This window comes from Canis aureus, unplaced genomic scaffold (assembly GCF_053574225.1).
Source record: "Canis aureus isolate CA01 unplaced genomic scaffold, VMU_Caureus_v.1.0 NW_027326411.1_RagTag, whole genome shotgun sequence".
Lineage (NCBI taxonomy): Eukaryota > Metazoa > Chordata > Mammalia > Carnivora > Canidae > Canis > Canis aureus.
Window position 1 is genome coordinate 518742 of NW_027554412.1, and position 24697 is coordinate 543438.

Below are 24697 nucleotides of genomic sequence, written 5' to 3' on the forward strand. Positions count from 1 at the left end.
AAGAAGAGACTGGACTTTCCTTCCCCTTTGTTCCTACATCTGTACCCGAAGCCTGCTTTATTTTTTTAATTTTTTTAAGATTTTATTTTTATTTATTCATGAGAATACACAGAGAGGAGAGAGAGAGAGGCAGAGACACAGGCAGAGGGAGAAGCAGGCTCCATGCAGGGAGCCCGACATGGGACTCGATCCTGGATCTCCAGGATCATGCCCTGGGCTGAAGGCCATGCTAAACCACTGAGCCACCCGGGCTGCCCCCCAAGCTTGCTTTAACTCCTGTGGAATACCTTTTTTATTAGGTCATGGAAGGTCTCATATTGCCCTTCCCAGAGTTGTGGGCATCACCTTGCCTGAGAGACCACGTTTTGGGTATAATACCTCATTAAATCCTCCTAACAGCCTTGTAATATAAGATGGTAAGATTCCTGTTTTATAGAGAAAGACTTTGAGTGGAAGAGAAGTGGCTGGTCTAAGAACAAAAAGCTGCTGGTTTTAGAGCTGGGACTTTGGGATTTGAGACACTTTCCATTATGGCAGGCTAACTCTTAGTTTACTGAGCAAAATGCCTTCAACTCATGACTGGTTCACCTTACTTTTGTTTCTCCTTTAATTATAATTACATACTTGATAAAAGTTTTTAGAACTAACAAATTTGAAGTACCTATTCGGGTAATTTAAGTTTTGATGTTAACCCTGATATTCTTTGAAAAATCTTAAGAATTTGATATATCTGGTAAATATTTTTCATATCAGTATTAAAAAAGTCTCATTGTTTATCACTCTTTCTTATACGTAGCAGTGACCAACTAATTTCTGAACATGAAGAAGAAATGAAACCTGAAAATTCTTCACAGAATCATGATCTAGGTATGATTTTTTAGAGTGAATTACTTATGGTGGTCCTAACATAGATGAAGTCAGAGTAAGGCAGTTTTGATCATGAAAAAGCAATGAAAACAAAACAAAACAAATCGGATGTGTAAATTGCATGGGTGTTTGGTTTCTTAATTTCTTTCTTAATAGTCTAGGATTCAGAATTTGAGAAGTTCTTTTTGGTAATTTAAAATATGAGGCAGTATTGTCTGAAAATAAATTCGTTATCTTAGTATTTTTTAGAATTTATTTCTTTATTCCTCAGAGACACACAGAGAGAGGCAAAGAGAGAGGCAGAGGGAGAAGCAGGCTCCATACGGATGCCTGATGTAGGACTCAATCCCAGAACCTGGGATCACAACCTCAACCAGTGAGCCATCCAGGTGCCCTCATTAGTTATGAGACTTAAAATCCTATGGGATAGCTTTGTGTAAATAAGGAAAAAAGATTTTCAAGTTAGTATGTTTTATGTTTCCTCTATAAACATGTTATAAAAATTACTGGTTATACAAATGGTATTTTGACTTTTACAAGTGGATTTCATTTAGTAAATATTATTATAGCGTGATTTGTCTCATTATCCTTAAAACTGGAACTCTGCAGTACCTTGCTGGTCCTTTACACAAATGGCAAACAATAAGAACTGCAAAACTTAGCTAGTGTGCAGAAAGACCAATGAGATTGCTTGATTTTTTAGGTGATGACCTATCCTACGGAAGCCTGTTGAGGAGCACAGGTTATTTTAGATGCTGTTGCATCAACACAATCTCACTATTAGTGACTTCACTTCTCTTAAGTCAGAATGTGATATGTTGACTTCATTAGAACAATGTTCTCTCCTGTTTGTTGCATAATACTGTAGTTTTTTGGAAATAAGATACTCTGTTATTAGTCAAAAGATGATCATAATAAATATTCAAAAAGGGCAACTTGGGCTCAACAAATTATAATAAAAGCACAAAAATGTTCGCAGTCACAAAGATGTTACCGTTGCTCCCCAGAGGTGGCACCTAGTGTGTTGCATGGTCTGAAATGTAGGAAGAAACCTTTGACTTAGTGGATCTCTATCACAGAAATTCTTTAGGTTGGCTTTGGTTTTGCAAGTTATAGGAAGCAAAGATGGAAGAGAGTTTTGGTCTTTCAAGGTGCTCATAATAGAATAGAGCTGTCTTTGTGTTGTGTTTTTTTTTTAAGATTTTAATTTATTTATTCATGAGAGACAGAGAGAGAGAGAGGCAGAGATATAGGCAGAGGGAGAAGCAGGCTCCAGGCAGGGAGCCCAACATGGGACTTGATCGGGGAAGTCGGGGATCAGGGCCTCAGCCAAAGGCAGACACTCAACCGCTGAGTCACCCAGGAGTCCCTGTCTCTTTTCCTGCTTGGCTAATTAGCAACAGCTTCAGGCATATTTTCACATGACAATATCCATGACCAGAAGAACTGTGTTTGTCTTTGTGTTTCTTTTATATAGGAAGAAAACTCAGCAGCTTGCAGTAAACTTCCCCTAACATTTTATAGGCTAGGTAACATGACTTGCTTGTTCCTAAACCAGTCACTGGTAAGTCAGGTACTGTGATTAGCTTAGAATAATCCTTTCTCCTTTTGCAGCTGGGGCGAGACCACATTCTTTGTGTATTGGGACACTAACTATCCAAATAAAGCTGTGGTTCTCCAGCAAGAATGAAGAATATGGAATGGCTGTTGGGGAGGGAGCCAGCAGGGATTGATAGGAGAATTTGAAATAGAAGAGTAATCAGATTAGATTTGAATTAGGGCCCTTTGGTTATGGCATAAAATGGGGATCACCAGGCTTTTCTTAAAAGGGCCAGATAGTGAATATTTTAGGCCCTGGGGTCTCACACTCTGCCATTGTCGTGTGAAAGTAGCCATAGCAATATGTATTGAAATAGATGTGACTGTGCTCCATTACAACTTTATTTACAGAACCAGATGGCAGGTTGGATTTGGCCTGTGGCCATAGTTTGCAGGCGTCTCGTGTGGAGGATAGATTGAAGAATACCAAGTTAAAGATACTGGAAGACAAAGGAAGCTTTTATTTCCTTAGCCAAGTATCAGTCCATTTTGAAATTTTCAGCCCTCTCTACTGAACAAGTCAGGAGGCTCAATTCATTCCATTTAAAATGTTGTTCTTGGGATCCCTGGGTGGCGCAGCGGTTTGGCGCCTGCCTTTGGCCCAGGGCGCGATCCTGGAGACCCGGGATCGAATCCCACGTCGGGCTCCCGGTGCATGGAGCCTGCTTCTCCCTCTGCCTATGTCTCTGCCTCTCTCTCTCTCTCTGTGTGACTATCATAAATAAATAAAGAAAAAAATATTTTAAAAAAATAAAAAAAATAAAATGTTCTTTTTCTAGGCCTTATGTCTTTCTCTAGAAAAGGTTTTGAGAAGAGTTTATTTATTTATTTGAAAGATAGCACAAGCGAGGTGGAAGGACAGAGGGAGAGAGAAAAGCAGACTCCCTGAGGGTCTCCACCCAGGACCCCAAGATTGTGACCAGAGCCGAGCCGAACTTTGTGATGAGGCATTTCATCCTGAACTTAGCAGTCTCTACTGAGGAGCTGGAGAGGTTCCGTTGTGTCCCAGCTAAATATGTATAGTCTGTTTTAACTGCTCCTAGTAGTGGAAGTCCAGGAAAATCATGCTATTTAAGTTTGCCATTGTCACTTTATGATAATGATTCTGCTAATGATACCATTTCCTGTCCGTCTCATAGGGTTTGGTTTGGTTACAATAATGGTCATTAGAAACATCCACTTGTATGTACCACATCCTGATAACTAGAATTCTTTCTTGCATTGGTAAATATAGAGGAGAAAATGAGATTTCTTAATGCATTAACTGCCTACCAATAGTACAATTAATATCCACTGTAGTGTGGTTTCCAGGTGTGGTCCCAAAGGAATACTTTTGAACAAGTCATCATCTGTCTTACAGTTTTAATATTCTGTATTTTTCTATTGTTGACTTAAAATGTATTTTCCTGCTTTCTTTACTAGTGGCTAAGAAGTCTGAAGAAGTCTCTTTAAGCAGGTAGGACTTTTATGGATTTTTTTAAAATGATGTGTTAACCAAGGAAGTGGAGAGGAAAGGATTTGTTGAGTGTTGTCTTCTGGGCTAGACACTGTATTATGTGCTTAATACGTCTTACTTATTACTTATTAGTCATTGCAATAGTTTCACCAAGGAGCTGTGCTGTTATAGCCTACTTTTTATTAACTAGTCAGCTGTAGTTCAGGGAGATGGATAAACTGACCCAGGATTCCATAGTTAATGAGTAGCAGACCCATGATTTGAATGTTAGCCTGCGTGGCTCCCACATACATGTTTTGCCCCTCAGCAGCACTGGAATTAAGATACAGATCTTAGATCATCCCAGATTGTCAAATTTCATTACATGTTAACTCTGATTTGGAGTTTTCTTAAGAACCAGGCAAGTCCAAGCATTTTCCTAATATATTTGACACAACTAGTGATAGCTAGAGGTAATTATTGCAGTGGTAACTAGTTTCTTGTTTTTACTGTCAAAGATTTTGGAGTGGATCTCAGTTACCTATGGCCACAGTACCATAGCTTTTACATAAGCAAGCCCTAATCAGGCAAGCTCTTAGATATAGTGACGTCTGCTCTCCTTGAGATGAATGATTTTTCTGAAAGTGAAGGATATGTAATCTAGGTATAGACCATGTAACGTTAATTAAATTTATCATCTATTTAGAGGGTATTTCTAAACAGTTGTCTATTTACTGACTTCTCAGTCTAATTTTCCCTTTAGGCTGGCACCCTTGATAAGTTCTGTGAAGCTTTTTCTTTTTTTGTAGACTTTTTTGCTTTTCTCCATGTCCTTTCTATACTCTTTTCTTGATTTTTTTAAACTTTCTTCTCCAATTTTCTTGCTGTTTCTTTTATTCCATTACTTTTTATCATTTCTGCAGCTAAGGATTCTCCATTTTTCTAAAGACAAAATGAAAAGCAGATAGAATTTCAGGGTTTTAAAGAATCTTAGAGATGTGTTAATCAAAATACTCTCTGATGCTGTAACCCATGTTTAACATCCTTACCAAGTGGTTGTTGAAGTGGAGAATTTGAAACTGAAAAGGGATTAAAGTGACTTACTTGAATTTGATAACTGACAGAAATGAGATTTAAATTTAGATTTTTTCCCTTTTCTCTCATCTTTGATTTAATAATATAAAGATAGGGAGTGGGTCTACTGTACATGAGACGGGAATTAGCAGGAGAGGGCATGTTTCAAGAAGAACCACACTGGGTTGAATAGGAAAAAGAGTTTTAGAAATGATGACAGAATATTGGAGTTTATGACAAGGTAGACAAAGGTCAATTACACAAAGAAAGAACACAAGATATTGGTTGTTGTTTATAAAAGCATATTAAAATAGAGCGTTCAAAAAAAAATAAAATAAAATAAAATAGAGCGTTCAAGAGAGTCCTGAGCAGCATTTCTTTTTGTTGGTTTGTTTATTTATTTATTTATTTATTTATTTATTTATTTATTTTAATTTTTATTTATTTATGATAGTCACACACAGAGAGAGAGAGAGAGAGAGAGAGAGAGGCAGAGACACAGGCAGAGGGAGAAGCAGGCTCCATGCACCGGGAGCCCAACATGGGATTCGATCCCGGTCTCCAGGATCGCACCCTGGGCCAAAGGCAGACACTAAAGCGCTGCGCCACCCAGGGATCCCTCTTTTTGTTGGTTTAATTGAAGGAACTAGCATACTTCAGGGTTTCTTTTCCTTTAAAAAAAGATTTTATTTATTCATGAGACAGAGAGAGAGAGAGAGAGAGAGACAGGCAGAGATACAAGCAGAGGGAGAAGCAGGCTCCATGCAGGGAGCCTGACTTGGGACTCAAACCTGGGTCTCCAGGATCATGCCCTGGGCTGAAGGTGGCACTAAACCGCTGGGCTATCCGGCTGCCCTACTTCAGAGTTTCTGTTGAGAAACATTAAAATCAGTTGAACCACTGGCAAGAGTATTTACAGCAAATAGGAATGGGACATCATCGACTTCTACCCCACCTTACAGAAGGCGGGTTAGATCCTTTCAAATAATGGGGGGAATGGAGATTCTGAACTATGTAAATGTATGGCCCAAGGTCACAGGGTCTTGTGATCGCTCCACCTCTTTTCGTAATTCTCTGATGCCCTTCCCATGTATGTGTAGGGTTTGGTGGGGTAGGACTAGCTGTCAGATCAATAACGGAGCTTCATTTGGGTAGTTGGTAAGGTGCCTACATTGAGATGACTGCATGGATGACTCAGACTCCATTTAGCTGGTTCCCAGGAGCAGGAAATGGCTCCTATTCTTGGTCATTTGAGCCTTTCCTTGTTTTGGGAATCTGTGCCTTGGCAGGCTAAAGACTTAAACGTTGGAGAGTGCCACTGAGCCCTGCAGAGGAGTGATCCAGGAGTGGTAGCTCACAAAAAGAAAATATTAGGCAGTGTGTGGGTAAATAGAGGCACAGATATCAGGACTATTTGTATAGCAGTCTCTCTTCTTGGGTATCTGAGTGCCCTTGATGATTTTTAAGGTCTTGCTAGTTTATGTGGACGTAAATAAGGCAGGACTTGTGAAACTTGGATTTTATAATTTTTAATCTTTTAATCTCTTCGGGAATAGTATTCCAAGTAATAACATATAAATTTGTTCTTTAACATCTGTAGATAGTTCCTTTTCAAAATTTAAGTATAGTTGACACACCGTTATGTTGGTTTCATGTGTACAACATAGTGATTCAGCAGGTCTATGTTGTTACCCCATGCTTACCACAAGTGTAGCTACCATGTGTTACTGCATATTGCTCTTACAATTCTATTGACTATATTCCCTATGCTGTACTTTTATCCCTGTGACTTACTATACCTGGAATGCTGAACCTCCCACTTCCCTTCACCCATTTTTGTCTGTCCCCCACCCACTTCCCTTCTGGCAATACAGAATTCTCTGTACTTATGGGTCTGGTTCTGCTTTTTGGTTGTTTGTTCATTTGTTCTGCTTTTTTGATTCTACATATAAGTGAAATCATACAGTATTTGTCTATTTTGCTCTGACTTATTTCACTTGGCTTAATACCCTCCAGGTAATCCACATTGTTGCAAATGGTAAGGTTTCATTCTTTTTTATGGCTGAGTAATATTGCTCTGTGTGTGTGTGTGTGTGTGTGTGTGTGTGTGTGTGTTATACATCTGTTGATGGACATGGGTTACTTTCATATCTTGGCTGTTGTAAATAATGCTGCAGTAAACATTGGGGTACATATGTCTTTTCAAATTAGTGTTTTCTTTTTTTGGGGGTAAGTAAGTACCCAGTAGTGGATTACTGGATCATGTGGTATTTCTATTGGTACTTCTTCAAGGAAACTCCATTTTGTTTTTTACAGTGGCTGCCCCAATTTCTATCCTCATCACCAGCTCACGAGTATTCCTTAGTCTCTGCATCCTCACCAATATTTTTTAGTGTGTGTTTTTGATTCTAGCCATTCTGACAGGTGGAAGGTGATAATTCATGGTGGTTAACTTTTGTCCAGTTAGCTGTCAGACATTTCAGAGAATTCCTCACCTGTCACACTTAGTTATGGGAACTAAAACTGGGCCTTTACTGGGCATTTCACAGGTTAGGAGAGGTGAAAGCAAAATAGATAACTAAACCCTTTTTAAAAACAGAGGCCAAGGGGCGCCTGGCTGGCTCAGTCGGTTAAGCGACTGCCTTTGGCTTGGGTCATGATGTCAGGGTACTGGGATAGAGCCACATATAAGGCTCTCTGCTCAGCAGGGGCCCTGCTTCTTTCCCCTCCCTCCACCTGCCTCTCTGCCTACTGTGCACACACACACACTCTCTCTCTCTCTCTCAAATAAATAAATAAATAAATAAATAAATAAATAAATAAATAACATGTTAAAAAAATAACACAGAGGCCAAATTTTGAAAGACCTGTATTCTGAAAACATTGGTGAAAGCAATTGAGGATGACACAAAGACGTGGAAAGAATTCCATCTCATAGATTGGAAGAGCACCTATTGTTAAACTGTGTATAGGACCCAAAGCAATCTACAAATTTAATGCAATGCCTACTAAAATCCATCGACATGTTTCACAGAACTAGAGCAAGCAACACTAAATTTATATGGAACCACTGAAGACCTCAAATAGCCAAAGCAATATTGGAAAAAGAAAAACATAACTGGAGATATCTCTATGCTAGATTTCAAGTTATATTACAAAGCTGTAGTAATCAAAACGGCATAGTATTGGCATTAAATGGATACAAATATCAGTAGAATAGTATAGAAAATCCAGAAATAAACTATAATGATATGGCTAATTAATCTTTGACAAAGCAAGAAAGAATATCCAATGGTTTGAAAAGGCAGTCTCCTTCAATAAATGATGCTAGGAAAACTGAATGGGTATATAAAAGATTGAAACAGGACCACTTTCTTTCACCATTTACAAAAATAAATTCAAAATGGTTTAAAGATATAAATATATCACATGAAACCATTTTATCCTTGAAGAGAGCACAGGCAATGATCTCTCTGGTATTAGCTGTAGCCAGGTTTTTCTTTTTTTATGTCTCCTGAGGCAAGAGCAATAAAAGCAAAATAAACTGTTGGGGCTACATCAAAATCAAAAGCTTTTGCAGTGAAGGAATCAATCCACAAAACTAAAAGGCAACCTTACAGAATGGGAGAAGACATTTGCATATGACATATCTGATAAAGGTTAGTGTAAGAATCTAAAGAACTGATACATCTCAACACCCAAAACACAATCCAGGTCAAGAATGATCAGAATATATCAGACATTTTTCCAAAGAAGATGTCCAGTTGGCCAACAGATATATAAAAAGATGATCAGCATCACACGTCATCAGGGAAATGCAAATCAAAACTACAATGAGATAGCGCTGCACACCTGTCAGAATGGCTAAAATCAAAACCACAAGAAACAAGTGTAGTTGAGGATGTGGAGAAAAAGGAACCCTGTTGCACTTTTGGTGGAAGTGCAAACTGGGACAGCCACCATGGGAAACCGTATGGCGGTTCCTCAAAAAGTTAAAAACAAAACTAACAATCCAAGAGTTGCACTCCTGCGTATTTACCCAGATATGACAAACACACCAATTCAAAGGGATACATGCACTCATGTTTTTACTACAGCATTATTTGCAATCATCAGCCTAAGTGTGCATGTTGATGGATTAGTGAATAAAAAGTGGTGTGTGTGTATATATATATATATATATATATACACACACACACACACACACACATATATATATATACACACACACACACACAATGGAATATTGTTCAGCCATTGAAAAGAATGACATCTTGTCATTTGCATGGTGAGAGCTAGAGCGTATTACGCTAAGCAGTGTAAGTCAGAGAAAGACAAATATGATTTCACTCCTAAGTAACATGTAAGAAACAAAATAAAAATAAGCGAAGGAGACAGAAAAGACAGATTTACCAAGAAGAAGACTGCTATAGAGAACAAACTGATGGTTACCAGGGGGGATGTTGGTAGGGGAATGGGTGAAATAGGAGATGGGAATTAAGGAATGCACTAGTCATGATGAGCACTGGGTGATGTATGGAATTACCAAATCATTATATTGTATATATGAAACTAATGTAACACTGTATGTTAAGGATACTAGAATTAAAAATAAAAGCTTAACCAAAACGAGGCTAAATTTTCGTATGTCAAGAAACTTCATTAATAAACAACTGACTTTGACTCGATTTTTCTTTTTAAAGAAATGAACTTGTCTTTGTTTTCTATTTTTGCTGTAAAGTCGTACCTGCAAAGCTGATACTGATGATTCAAGGCCTTCAAAACATGAGGACTTAAGTTCTGGTACCAAGGTAAAGTACTCTCTTGTAAAATTAATTTTCCTGCTCTGAGTTTAGTGTTGTGTATTATTTACTCTTAAAATATAAAGTGGCTTGCCTCTTGTCATTTTATGTTTTTTTAACTTTTTTTTATTGGAGTTCAATTTGCCAACATTTAGCATAACACCCAATGCTCATCCTGCCAAGTGACCCCCTCAGTGCCCATCACCCAGTCACCACAACCCCCCCCCCACCTCCCTTTCCACTACCCCTTATTCATTTCCCAGAGTTAGGTGTCTCTCATATTCTGTCACTCTCACTGATATTTTCACTCATTTTTTCTCCTCTCCCTATGTTCCCTTTCACCAATTCTTATATTCCCCAAATGAATGAGAACATATAATGTTTGTCCTTCTCAAATTGACTTATTTTGCTCAGCATAATACCCTCCAGTTCCATCCACGTCAAAGCAAATGGTGGGTGTTTGTCATTTCTAATGGCTGAGTAATATTCCATGGTATACATAGACCACATCTTCTTTATCCATTCATCTTTCGATGGGCACCGAGGCTCCTTCCACAGTTTGGCTATTGTGGACATTGCTGCTATAAATATTGGGGTGCAGGTGTCCTGCATTTCACTGCATCTGTAGCTTTGGGTAAATCCTCAGAAGTGCAATTGCTGGGTCATAGGGCAGTTCTATTGTTAACTCTTTGAGGAAACTCCACACAGTTTTCCAGGGTGGCTGTACCCGTTCAGATTGCTAACAACAGTGTGAGAGGGTTCCCCTTTCTCCACATCCTCTCCAACATTTGTTGTTTCCTGCCTTGTTAATTTTGCCCATTCTCACTGGTGGAAGATGATACCTCATTCTGGTTTTGATTTATATTTCCCTGATGGCCAGTGATCTGGAGTATTTTCTCATATGCTTGTTGGCCATGTCTGTGTCTTCCTCTGTGAAATTTCTGTCCATGTCTTTTGCCCAAAGCATGATTGGATTGTTTGTTTCTTTGCTGTTGAGTTTACTAAGTTCTTTATAGATCTTGGATACTAGCCCTTTATCTGATAGGTCATTTGCAAATAACTTCTTCCATTCTGTAGGGTGCCTTTTAGTTTTCTTGACTGTTTCTTTTGTTATGCAGAAGCTTCTTACCTTGATGAAGTCCCAATAATTCATTTTTGCTTTGGTTTTGCTTCCCTTCAGGGATGTATCTTGCAAGAAGTTGCCATGGCCAAGTTCAAAAAGGGTGTTGCCTGTGTTCTCCTCTAGGATTCTGATGGATTCCTGTCTCACATTTAGATCTTTCATCCATTTTGAGTTTATCTTTGTGTATGGTGTAAAAAAGTGGTCCAGTTTCATTCTTCTGCATGTGGCTATCCAATTTTCCCAGCACCATTTATTGAAGAGACTGTCTTTTTTCCAGTAGATAGTCTTTCCTGCTTTGTTGAATATTAGTTGACCATAAAGTTGAGAGTCCACTTGCGGATTCTGCATTCTGTTTCCATTGATCTATGTGTCTGTTTTGTGCCAGTACCACACTGTCTTGATGACCACAGCTTTGTAGTACATCCTGAAATCTGGCATTGTGATGCCCCCAGCTATGGTTTTCTTTTTTAATATTCCCCTAGCTATTTGGGGTCTTTTCTGATTTCACACAAATCTTAAGATGATTTGTTCCAACTCTCTGAAGAAGGTCCATAGTATGTTGATAGGGATTGCATTAAATGTGTAAATTGCCCTGGGTAGCATTGAAATTTTTCCAATCTGTGAGCATGGCATATTTTTCCATCTCTTTGGGTCTTCCTCAATTTCCTTCTGAAGTGTTCTGTAGTTTTGAGGGTGGAGACACTTTACCTCTTTGGTTATGTATATTCCTAGGTATCTTATGCTTTTGGGTGCAATTGTAATTGGGATTGACTCCTTCATTTCTCTTTCTTCAGTCTCATTGTTTGTGTATAGAAATGCACCTGATTTCTGGGCATTGATTTTGTATCCTGCCACAATGCCGAATTGCTGTATGATTTCTAGCAATCTTGGGGTGGAGTCTTTTGGGTTTTCTTTTTCTTTCTTTTTTTTAAGATTTTATTTATTCATTTATTTATGAGATACAGTGAGAGAGAGAGTCAGAGACACAGGCAGAGGGAGAAGCAGGCTCCACACAGGGAGCCGGACGCGGGACTCGATCCCGGGTCCCCAGGACCAGGCACTGGGCCGAAGGAAGTGCTAAACCACTGAGCCACCCAGGCTGCCCTCTTTTGGGTTTTCTATGCACAGTATCATGTCATCTGCAAAGAGGGAGAGTTTGACTTCCTCTTTGCCACTTTGAATGCCTTTTGTTTCTTTTTGTTGCCTGATTGCTGAGGCTAGGACTTCTGGTACTATGTTGAATAGCAGTGGTGAGAGTGGACATCCCTGTCTTGTTCCTGATCTTAGGGTTAAGGCTCCCAGTGTTTCCCCATTGAGAACGATATTTGCTGTGGGCTTTTCGTAGATGGCTTTTAAGATGCTGAGGAATGTTCCCTCTATCCCTACACCCTGAAGAGTTTTGATCAGGAATGGATGCTGTATTTTGTCAAATGCTTTCTCTGCATCTATTGGGAGGATCATGTGGTTCTTGTTTTTTTTCTCTTGCTGATATGATGAATCACATTGATTGCTTTACAAGTGTTGAAGCAGCCTTGCATCCCGGGGATAAATCCCACTGGGTCATGGTGAATCATCTTCTTAATGTATTGTCGGATCCTGTTGGCTAGTATCTTGTTGAGAATTTTTGCGTCCGTGTTCATCAAGGTATTGGTCTATAATTCTCCTTTTTGGTGGGGTCTGTGTCTGCTTTTGCAATTAAGGTGATGCTGGCCTCATAGAACGACTTTGGAAGTACTCCATCCCTTTCTATCTTTCATAACAGCTTTAGTGGAATAGGTATGGTTTGTTCTTTAAACGTTTGATAGAATTCCCCTGGGAAGCCATCTGGCCCCGGACTTTTGTGTCTTGGTAGGTTTTTGATGACTGCTTCAGTTTCGTCCCTGGTTATTGGCCTGTTCAGGTTTTCTATGTCTTCCTGTTGCAGTTTTGTAGTTTGTGGTTTTCCAGGAATGCACCCATTTCTTCTCGATTGCCTAATTTATTGGCGTAAAGCTGCTCATACTAAGTTTTCAAAATCGTTTGTATTTCCTTGGTGTTGGTGGTGATCCCTCCTCTCTCGTTCATGATTTTATTTTATTTTATTTTATTTTATTATTATTTTTTTTAATTTTTATTTATTTATGATAGTCACAGAGAGAGAGAGAGAGAGAGAGACAGAGAGAGAGAGAGGGGCAGAGACACAGGCAGTGGGAGAAGCAGGCTCCATGCACCGGGAGCCCGACGTGGGATTCTATCCCGGGTCTCCAGGATCGTGCCCTGGGCCAAAGGCAGGTGCCAAACTGCTGCGCCACCCAGGGATCCCCTCGTTCATGATTTTATTAGTTTGGGTCTTCTCTCTCTTCTTTTTAATAAGTTTGGCTAATAATTTATCTGTCTTATTAATTAATTCTTTCAAAGAACCAACTCCTGATTTTGTTGATCTGTTCCCCAGTTCTTCTGGTCTCTATCTCATTGAGTTCTGCTCGAATATTTATTTATTGTCTTCTGCTGGGTGAAGGTTTCAGTTGCTGTTCCTTCTCCAGCTCCTTTAGGTGCAAGGTTAGCTTTTGCTTTGAGTTCTTTCCAGTTTGGGGACGGATGCTGGTCTTGCGATGTATTCCCCCCTCAGGACTGCTTTTGCTGTATCCCAAAGATTTTGAACGATTGTATCTTCATTCTCATAAGTTTCCAGGAATCTTTTTAATTCTTCTCTAATTTCCTGGTTGATCCTTTAATCGTTTAGAAGGATGGTCGTTAACCTCCACGTGTTTGAAATCCTTCCATATTTCTTCTTTTAGTGGTTTAGTTCTAGTTTCAAAGCATTATGGTCTGAAAATATATAGGGGGCAATCTATTATATAAATGTTACATTTATATATTAAACAGAGGCGGCTGTTCATTGTATATTCCTAACTATACATACATACATACACACACACACACACACACACACACATACACACACATATAGTGTGGCCTGTGGAAAAATGGTTGTTAGTATTATTAATAATTAATAATTAATTAGTATTAACTAATAAGTTAATACTAACCTAACCATTTTTTCCACAGGCCTTTTTTAACTTACATTTTTCCCTGCCTTAAGATCATGCTTGATTGGTCACGTCTTATGTTTTTCTTTTTTTCTTCTTCTTCCTGCATTTTTTAAAGGTTTTATTTATTCATGACAGACACACACACACACACACACACACACACACGCACACACACACAGAGAGAGGCAGAGACACAGGCAGAGGGAGAAGCAGGCTCCATACAGGGAGCCTGACATGGGACTCGATCCTGGGGCTCCAGGATCTCGCCCTGGGCCGAATGCAGACACTCAACCACTGAACCACCATGGCTGTCCCCCCTGCATTTTTTTGTACATGACTTTCCCGTACCCTACGTTTTCCTTACATGGGGGAAAAAAAAACAAAACACGTTTCTTTAGTGTCTGTTCTTTCAGTCCATCTCTTTCTATGTTTATTGTCAATATTTTTGATTATGCCTTTCTGTTGTCTGTGTGTGTCTGTGGTTTTCATTCCTGAATCATTACCCCACAAGCCTTATTATTTTTCTCACATTCCTGGAAGGAGCTGATGTTAGATAATCATTTGTCCTTAGCATTTTGACAAACAAAAGCAACTTAAACTGTTTGTAATGCCAACTTGCCCAAATAAATACTACTAGAAACTAAATTTTAATATTTTCTCTTATAAGAGATCGTCATGCAATTATAAATCATTCAAACACATTTGAAAAATTTTAAATATAATAAAATAATTAATTTTTAAAAATATTGTATTCATTTATTCATGAGAGAGTCAGAGACAGAGGCAGAGGGAGGAGAAGCAGGCTCCATGTAGGGAGCCTGATGTGGGACTCTGGGATCACACCCTGAGCCGAAGGCAGATGCTCAACCACTGAGCCACACAGGCGTCCCAATAATGACATTTCTTATTGTTAGTTTTTTTAAAAGATTTTATTTATTTAGTCATAGAGACAGAGAGAGAGGCAGAGACACAGGCAGAGGGAGAAGCAGGCATCATACAGAGAGCCTGATGTGGGACTCGATCCAGGGTCCCCAGGATCCCGCGCTGGGCTGCAGGCGGTGCTAAACCGCTGCGCCACCGGGGCTGCCCTTATTGTTAGTTTTTTTAATTTAAATTACCTAGGGATAGATTTTTATTTTAAGACATTTTGGTAAAGAAAGTATTAAAAAAAAATTTTTTTTTAAGATTTTTTTATTTATTCATGATAGACATAGGGAGAGAGAGGCAGAGACACAGGCAGAGGGAGAAGCAGGCTCCATGCAGGGAGCCTGACATGGGACTCGATCCCTGGTCTCCAGGAATCCCACCCTGGGCCAAAGGCAGGCGCTAAACCACTGAGCTACCCAGGGATCCCCTTTTTAAAATTTTTAAATTCAAATTAATTAACATATAGCGTATTATTAGTTTCAGAGGTAGAATTCAGTGATCCATCAGTTGCATACATCATCTAGTGCTTATTACTTCAAGAGCCCTCCTTAATTACCATCACCCAATTACCCCATTGCCCCAACCCTCTCCCCTCCAACAACCCTCAGTTTATTTCCTATGATTAAGAGTCTCTTACGGTTTGTCTCTCTCTCTGATTTTTATCTTATTTTTCCCTCTCTTCCGCTATGCACCTCCGTTTTGTTTCTTAAATTCCACATAGGATTGAAATCATATGGTATTTGTCTTTCTCTAACTTATTTCACTTAGTATAATACTCTTAAGTCCCATCTATGTTATTGCAAATGGCAAGATTTCATTCTTTAGGATGGCTGAGTAATATTCCATTGTATTTATACACACTGCATCTTCTTTATCCATTCATCTGTCAGTGGGCATCGGGCTTTTCTGTAGTTTGGCTATTGTGGTCATTGCTGCTTTAAACGTTGGGGTGCTGGTGCCCTTTCAAATCACTATGTTTGTATCTTTTGGATAAATACTGAGTACTGCGATTGCTGGGTCATAGGTTAGCTCTATTTTTTTCCCTAAATTTTTATTTATTTATGATAGTCACAGAGAGAGAGAGGGAGAGAGAGGCAGAGACATAGGCAGAGGGAGAAGCAGGCTCCATGCACCGGGAGCCCGACGTGGGATTCGATCCAGGGTCTCCAGGATCGCGCCCTAGGCCAAAGGCAGGCGCTAAACCGCTGCGCCACCCAGGGATCCCGGATAGCTCTATTTTTATTTAACTTTTTGAGGAAGACTTTGTATAATAATCAGGGGTAAGAAAAGTAACATTTTGGGACTATTAAATCTCTTATAATCTTCACCCCATGAGAAAATGTAGGTTAGTAAATGGCGGAACTGAGATTTGAATCTGTATTTGAATGATCTCCAAAACCTGTGTTCTTTTTGTAATGGTGTTCATTTGGTAATGGTGAATATTACAATTATTTTTACGAAATGTGATACTTGTAATCCTGAAAACTATCAATTTTTTTTCTAGACTGTCCCGAAACTAAACTTAAGAAAGCAAATGGCTGCTTTTCTGCGACCCAAGAGTAAGCTATTTGAAGATTTGTGTTTTTCACGGAGTTTTGTCCATTTTTGTGTTATTTAGTAATTCAAAGTTACAGATATCTTCATGTACTCTTTACTTTGTTTTTCACTAAATAGAAGCAAAATGTGGTCTTGTGAGCCAAGAAGATAGACCTTTATTTGCTGACAACAATTTTGCAAGGGAAGATAAGACTGAAACTCTCTGTAAACCATCCGTCAATGTCTCTGACTATTCTCCTCTTGCTTTTGTATCACCCGAAACTCCTCAAACGTCTTCAGCAATGCTTGGTGTTACAAAGGTAAGTTGTTTTGAACTTTGTCCCCCATGTTTTTTCACATACTATCCTCTTGATATCCTTATAATGAAAAGAATCTTAGGGAGAAATGGAAGCCCTCAAGAATATAAGAGAAAACAGTGTAATAACAACAGAGAAGTAAGTACTGGGTTGAGATTTATTACGGTTGGTGGGAATAAACAAATCTTAGGTGTGCCATTATGGAGGGAAAGAATTAGAAAGCAACTGGATAGAATAGCTAGATGGATGTGAAGATGAGGGGAGGGGTTGTGGGGTAAGAATTCATTTAATAAGGATGAGATGAATGTAAAGATAAGAGAGTTTAGAGAGATTATTATTAAAAACACAGCAGTAGTGAGGCTAAGGTAGAACAGATGCTGTATATTATAAAATGCGGTAGAAATTATTTTAAATGCAAGTTAATAAAAGGCAATACAAAACATGCTCAGATTCTTCAGAATGACAGCTGGTTTTTATGAAGAACTGGGAGGAAATTTTACCCTTTTAAGTTTAATAAAGTATGATAGCCTATATTTAATTTAGCAAGAGTTGTGTTTATACATAGTACAAAGTGAAGTCTGTTTTAAGCCATAATCAGATTTATTATGAGTTTTGAACTTTGGCTGTTGTCTTTCTTGTGGTTTCTAATTAAACTTACTGTGTGGTATAATCTTGGTCGACTTTATATCTTTTGAGAATAGAGAGGACGTAAATAAACATTTTAGTTTTTTCATTAATTAAAACTGAATTTTTTTCTTAGGTAAGTGAGGTTCTTAATCTCTATCCATTAAATGAAAAAAATAAATTTTAAGCTGCAAGATTCTTAAAAAATATAAAAACTATTTTCTGGATTCTGATGCATCTTTTTTTAAATATAAGCTTAGAATAGAGACACATGTCAAATGAATAAACTCATGATTTATCATTTTTTTATAAGATGATTTATCATTATAGAATCGTAAGGAAGGAAAAGTTGCCCGTAGAGTATACAATATTATTTGTAGAAGGATGACCTTTACTTTCTCAAAGATCTCCAACAGTGGATACATTTTACGTTATCTCGGGAAACTTTAGTCTTCATAGTTGTTATATTTTGTATTTTGTATTTTTTAATTTTGTATTTTATTTGTAATTTTTTATTGGAATTCAGTTTGTTAACATATACCATAACACCCAGTGCTCATCCTGCCAAGTGACTCCCTCAGTGCCCATAACCCACTCACCCCAACCCCCTGCCCGCTTCCCCTTGCACTACACCTTGGTCATTTCCCAGGGTGAGGTGTCTCTCATGTTTTGTCACTCTCACTGATATTTTCACTCAATTTCTCTATTTCCCTTTATTCCCTTTCACTAATTTTTATATTCCCCAAATGAATGAGACCATGTAATGTTTGTCCTTTAAAGACTGACACATTTCACTCAGCATAATACCGTCCAGGTCCCTCCACCTCAAAGCAAATGGTGGGTATTTGTCGTTTCTAATGGCTGAGTAATATTCCATTGTATACATAGACCACATCTTCTTTATCCATTCATCTTTCGATGGACACCGAGGCTCCTTCCACAGTTAGTCTATTGTGAACATTGCTGCAAGAAACATCGGGGTGCGGGTGTCCTGGCATTTCACTGCATCTGTATCTTTGGGGTAATCCCCAGCAGTGCAATTGCTGGGTCGTAGGACAGATCTATTGTTAACTCTTTGAGGAACCTCCACACAGTTCTCCAGAGTGGCTGTGCCAGTTCCCACTCCCAGCAACAGTGCAAGAGGGTTCCCCTTTCTCCACATCCTCTCCAACATTTGTTGTTTCCTGCCTTGTTAATTTTGCCCATTCTCACTGGTGGGAGGTGGTATCCCATTGTGGTTTTGATTTGTACTTCCCTGGTGGCCAGTGATGCAGAGCATTTTCTCATGTGCTTGTTGGCCATGTCTATGTCTTCCTCTGTGAAATTTCTGTCCATGTCTTTTGCCCATAGCATGATTGGATTGTTGTTTCTTTGAGTTTACTAAGTTCTTTATAGATCTTGGATACTAGCCCTTTATCTGATAGGTCATTTGCAAATACCTTCTCCCATTCTGTAGGTTGCCTTTTAGTTATGTTGACTGTTTCTTTTGCTGTGCAGAAGCTTCTTACCTTGATGAAGTCCCAATAATTCACTTTTGCTTTGCTTTCTCTTCCCTTCAGGGATGTATCTTGCAAGAAGTTGCTGTGGCCAAGTTCAAAAAGGGTGTTGCCTGTGTTCTCCTCTAGGATTCTGATGGATTCCTGTCTCACATTCAGATCTTTCATCCATTTTGAGTTTTTCTTTGTGTATGGCATAAGAGAATGGTCCAGTTTCATTCTTCTGCATGTGGCTGTCCAATTTTCCCAGCACCATTTATTGAAGAGACTGTCTTTTTTCCAGTGGATAGTCTTTCCTGCTTTGCCGACTATTATTTGAGCATAGAGTTGAGGGCCCACTTCTGGATTCTCCATTCTGTTTCCATTGATCTATGTGTCTGTTTTTGTGCCAGTACCTCACTGTCTTGATGACCACAGCTTTGTAGTACAACCTGAAATCTGGCATTGTGATGCCCCCAGCTATGGTTTTCTTTTTTAATATTCCCCTAGCTATTTGGGGTCTTTTCTGATTCCACAGAGATCTTAAGATGATTTGTTCCAACTTTCTGAAGAAAGTCCATAGTATGTTGATAGGGATTGCATTAAGTGTGTAAATTTCCCTGGGTACCATTGACATTTTCCCAATATTCATTCTGCCAATCCATGAGCATGGTATATGTTTCCATCTCTTTGTGTCTTCCTCAATTTCCTTCAGAAGTGTTCTGTAGTTTTGAGGGTAGAAACCCTTTACCTCTTTGGTTATGTATATTCCTTGTTACCTTATGCTTTTGGGTGCAATTGTAATTGGGATTGACTCCTTCATTTCTCTTTCTTCAGTCTCATTGTTAGTGTATAGAAATGCCACTGTTTTCTGGGCATTGATTTTGTATCCTGCCACACTGCCAAATGGCTGTGAGTTCTAGCAGTCTTGGGGTGGAGTCTCTTGGGTTTTCTAGCTGCATTATGATGTCATCTGCAAAGAGGGAGAGTTTGACTTCCTCTTTGCCACTTTGAATGCCTTTTATTTCTTTTTGTTGCCTGATTGCCGAGGCTAGGACTTCTGGTACTATGTTGAATAGCAATGGTGAGAGTGGACATCCCTGTCTTGTTCCTGATCTTAGGGGATAGGCTACCAGTGTTTCCCCATTGAGAACGATATTTTCGTAGATGGCTTTTAAGATGCTGAGGAATGTTCCCTCTATCCCTACACTCTGAAGAGTTTTGATCAGGAATGGATGTTGTATTTTGTCAAATGCTTTCTCTGCATCTATTGGGAGGATCATGTGGTTCTTGGTTCTTTCTCTTGCTGATATGATGAATCACATTGATTGCTTTACAAGTGTTGAAGCAGCCTTGCATCCCGGGGATAAATCCCACTGGGTCATGGTGAATCATCTTCTTAATGTATTGTCGGATCCTGTTGGCTAGTATCTTGTTGAGAATTTTTGCGTCCGTGTTCATCAGGGTATTGGTCTATAATTCTCCTTTTTGGTGGGGTCTGTGTCTGGTTTTGCAATTAAGGTGATGCTGGCCTCATAGAACGACTTTGGAAGTACTCCATCCCTTTCTATCTTTCATAACAGCTTTAGTGGAATAGGTATGGTTTGTTCTTTAAACGTTTGATAGAATTCCCCTGGGAAGCCATCTGGCCCCGGACTTTTGTGTCTTGGTAGGTTTTTGATGACTGCTTCAGTTTCGTCCCTGGTTATTGGCCTGTTCAGGTTTTCTATGTCTTCCTGTTGCAGTTTTGTAGTTTGTGGTTTTCCAGGAATGCACCCATTTCTTCTCGATTGCCTAATTTATTGGCGTAAAGCTGCTCATACTAAGTTTTCAAAATCGTTTGTATTTCCTTGGTGTTGGTGGTGATCCCTCCCTCTCGTTCATGATTTTATTAATTTGGGTCTTCTCTCTCTTCTTTTTAATAAGTTTGGCTAATAGTTTATCTGTCTTATTAATTCTTTCAAAGAACCAACTCCTGGTTTTTGTTGATCTGTTCCACAGTTCTTCTGGTCTCTATCTCATTGAGTTCTGCTCGAATCTTTATTAATTGTCTTCTGCTGGTTGAAGGTTTCCGTTGCTGTTCCTTCTCCAGCTCCTTTAGGTGCAAGGTTAGCTTTTGCATTGAGTTCTTTCCAGTTTGGGGACGGATGCTGGTCTTGCGATGTATTTCCCCCTCAGGACTGCTTTTGCTGTTCCCAAAGATTTTGAACGGTTGTATCTTCATTCTCATTAGTTTCCAGGAATCTTTTTAATTCTTCTCTAATTTTCTGGTTGACCCTTTAATCGTTTAGCAGGATGGTGTTAACCTCCACGTGTTTGAAATCCTTCCATATTTCTTCTTGTGGTTTAGTTCTAGTTTCAAAGCATTATGGTCTGAAAATATGTAGGGGACAATCCCAATCTTTTGGTATCGTTTAAGACCTGATTTGTGACCCAGTATGTGGCCTATTCTGGAGAAAGTTCCATGTGCACTTGAGAAGAATGTGTATTCAGTTGCGTCTGGTTGTAAATTTCTGTAAATATCTGTGAAATCCATCTGGTCCAGTGTATCATTTAAAGCGCTTGTTTCTTTGGAGATGTTGTACTTAGGAGACCTATCGAGTGTCGAAAGCACTAGATTGAAGTCACCAAGTATATGTGTATTATTATCTAAGTATGTCCTAACATTGGTTATTAATTGTTATACTTGGCAGTTCCTGCATTTGGGGCATACATATTCATGATTGTTAGGTCGTCTTTTTGGAGAGATCCTTTAGTATGATAGAGTGTCCCTCTTCATCTCCTACTACCTTCTTGGGATAAAGTTTAACAGACTCCTTTTTTTCTTTTAGGATTTATTTATTTACTTACTTACTTATTTATTTACTTATTTATTTGAGTGTGTGAGCAGGGTGAAGGGGGTAGAGGGAGAGAGAAAGGGAGAGAAGCAAACTCCCCAGTGAGGGTGGAGCCTGAAGCGGAGCTCAATCCCATGATCAGGAGATCATGAACTGAACTGCAATCAAGAGATGGAGGCCCAACTAACTGTGCCACTCAGGCATCTCCTCTACATTAAAAAAAAAAAAAAATTTTTTTTTTTTTTTTTTTTTTTTAGATTTTATTTGACACCAAGAGAGAGAACACAAATGGGAGCAGGTGTGGAAGGGAAAGGGAGAAGCACACTCCTGGCGGAGCACGAAGCCTGATGCACGGGTCTTGATCCTAGATCCCGGGGATCATGACCTGAGCCAAAGGCAGATGTTTAACTGACTGAGCCACCCAGGTGTCCACGTGTGTGTGTGTGTGTGTGTGTGTGTGTGTGTATACACATATATGTGTTTGTTTAATCATCATTCTCAGGTGTTTTTGTTGAATCAAACCTTTACATTTTGTTTAATAAAGGATGATATATTTTGACACATACGACTTTTATCATGTAGGTAGCATAGATTTTCAGCAAACCTTCAGTATTTGACTCTAAGGGAGAAAACTGATGTTTGAGGTGAAAAATAAAATCTAGAGATATCCTCCTTTAAAATAAAAATTAGCTAAGCGCCTCATCCCCAATTAAGGTATTAAATTACTGTGCCAAAGTCACACTTTTAGCATAGCTGATTAATAAACTTGTTGGGTCATTTATTTGATTCAGCATCAAGGAATTGTATCATCTCTTTGATGCTAGGTAATGCCACTTTAGGAACTTTGGACAAATCATGTAATCTTTTTTGGTTTTATTCCCATTATCAATAGAAAATGGGATTAAAGTTGATAATTATTTTTATACCCTCTAGCTATAAAATTTTATGGTTATGGAATGTGAAATTTGGGGAGCATTACTCATTTCCCAAAATTCGACACTAATATCAGTTTTGCTCCTTTTATGTTGTGGTGAACTTTGGTTCACATATTTTAATGAACACTGTGACTTTTTTGATAGCTCTGGGATCCAAATGAAAAAAGAATTATAAAAGGCAGTTGGGGAAAGAATAGCTCAGTGCAGAAATGGAAAGCTTCCTCTTTGTTCCTGGAGCATCACAATGTCACATCCTTTGAATCTGTCGGTGTAAGCAAAATCCAGATGGTAAAGACGGAAGAGGACAGATTTTTGTGTCTTTTTATTTCTTTGTATCTGCTGGTCAGATGGGGTGAAGTTGGGAATGTTAGGTAACAAAGTGTAGATATGAACACAAAATTAAGAAAGCCCTTTTTGGAATTCTGGAAAATTATGTTGTTCTATTCCAACAGAAATGAAGCAGAATTTCCAAAAATTACAATTACACGTAATGATAAAGTTCAGTGCAAGATAGTTTTATTGATTAAAATTACATTAAAGAGTCAAATGATACAATTAATGAAAAAAGTTCTTTTTAATGAATGAAGTTGTAACTATCAAATTTCCATTCAAGACTGGAAAAGAAAGGAAGCAGCACACGAGTAATAAAATGGAAGGAGCAGAAAACATATATGATGCTGCTGCTGCTGCTGCTGCTGCTCCTGCTCTTGGTACTGCTCTTGCTGTTGCTGCTGCTGCTGCTGCTGCTGCTCCTGCTGCTGGACTAATTCAACAAAGAAAGACTGGAAAAACTGATAACCACCTGTTTCCTACCACGCAGAATGAAGATTCTGATAGGTAAGCCTATAGCAATATTTAAACAGTAGATAATTATTATTTTTCTATAAAACAAATTCTGTTTGGAGCTAATGTTCATGTTTAACACATTTTATATTTTTAGTAGAGATATTCCACCCAGGGTGCTAAACAGAAAGAGGCAAAGACCAGTAAGGTATCAAATTGTTTTGCAGGCATAGTGATAAATATTTAACTAAAAAAAAAAATAACCTAGGTTAGCAAATGTAAGGAAAAAGTCATTCTCATACACTGTTGTTAGGTGAAAATTGTCAGATCCGTTGCACCTGAGTGGCTAAGTGGTTGAACGTCTGCCTTTGGCTCAGGTTGTGATCTCGGGGTCGTGGGATCGAGTCCTGCATCAGGCTTCCCATGAGGAGCCTGCTTCTCCATCTGCCCATGTCTCTGCCTCACTCTGTGTCTCTCCTGAATAAATAAATAAAAATCTTTAAAAGCGAGAGAGAGGAAGAAAATTGACAAATCCTTTCTGAAGAGTGATGTAGCAGTGCATTTCAAATTTCATATATGCTGTCCCTATATCCCAACGGCTTCATTGCCAGGAGTAGATCCTATAGGAAAACATGACTTGTGTCAACACTTAGACACACATATTCTAAGAACATTTATTATATATTATTATATTTATAAAATATGACAGATATATTAAGAATACTTACATAAACATGTTACATATATATGTTAAGATGATCTATCAAAAACTTGGAGGGAGTCTAACTCTCCATCCATAAGGAAGTAAGTTTTCACACCTATAAAATAATGCAGCATGTAACTATCTGAGAAAATGAATTTAGGTCTGCAGGGTTTTGATTGTTTAACAAATTTAAAATTTTTAATTTTTATTTTTATTTATTCATGAGAGACAGAGAGAGAGAGAGAGAGAGAGAGAGAGGCAGGCAGAGACACAGGCAGAGGGAGAAGCAGGCTCCATGCAGGGAGCCTGATGTGGGACTCGATCCTTGGACTCCAGGATCACACCCTGGACTGGAGGCAGGCGCTAAACTGCTGAGCCACCCAGGGATCCCCCAAAGTATATTTAAAGTGTTTGGTTTGATGTCTTACAATAACTTTAGAATACTTTTAATATCTGCTGAGTTGCAAAGGGAAGTTACCTGCTACACTGGCACTCTACCTTATTACCAACAAAACTGCTAATTATTAGGTTTTTGGTTTTGGTTCCCAATGCACGAGTGCTCAAATGTTGGACTCTCAAATTGATCTGAATATTATTACGAAGAGATTTCACGTGGCAACTTGTCCCA

At 38.8% G+C, this 24697-nt stretch overlaps 1 protein-coding gene across 10 annotated transcripts in view; it reads left to right on the top strand.

Annotated features, from left to right (window-relative positions):
* Positions 1–24697, top strand: part of LOC144309456 (ankyrin repeat domain-containing protein 26-like) — a 157190-nt gene that overhangs the window by 30887 nt on the left and 101606 nt on the right. For all 10 annotated transcript variants that reach the window (XM_077890505.1, XM_077890508.1, XM_077890506.1 and 7 more), the window contains exons 7-12: positions 797–867; positions 3889–3922; positions 9717–9786; positions 16364–16418; positions 16534–16715; positions 23197–23420. In XM_077890505.1, the coding sequence (XP_077746631.1) occupies positions 797–867; positions 3889–3922; positions 9717–9786; positions 16364–16418; positions 16534–16715; positions 23197–23420 (636 nt within the window). The remainder of the gene's footprint in view (positions 1–796; positions 868–3888; positions 3923–9716; positions 9787–16363; positions 16419–16533; positions 16716–23196; positions 23421–24697) is intronic.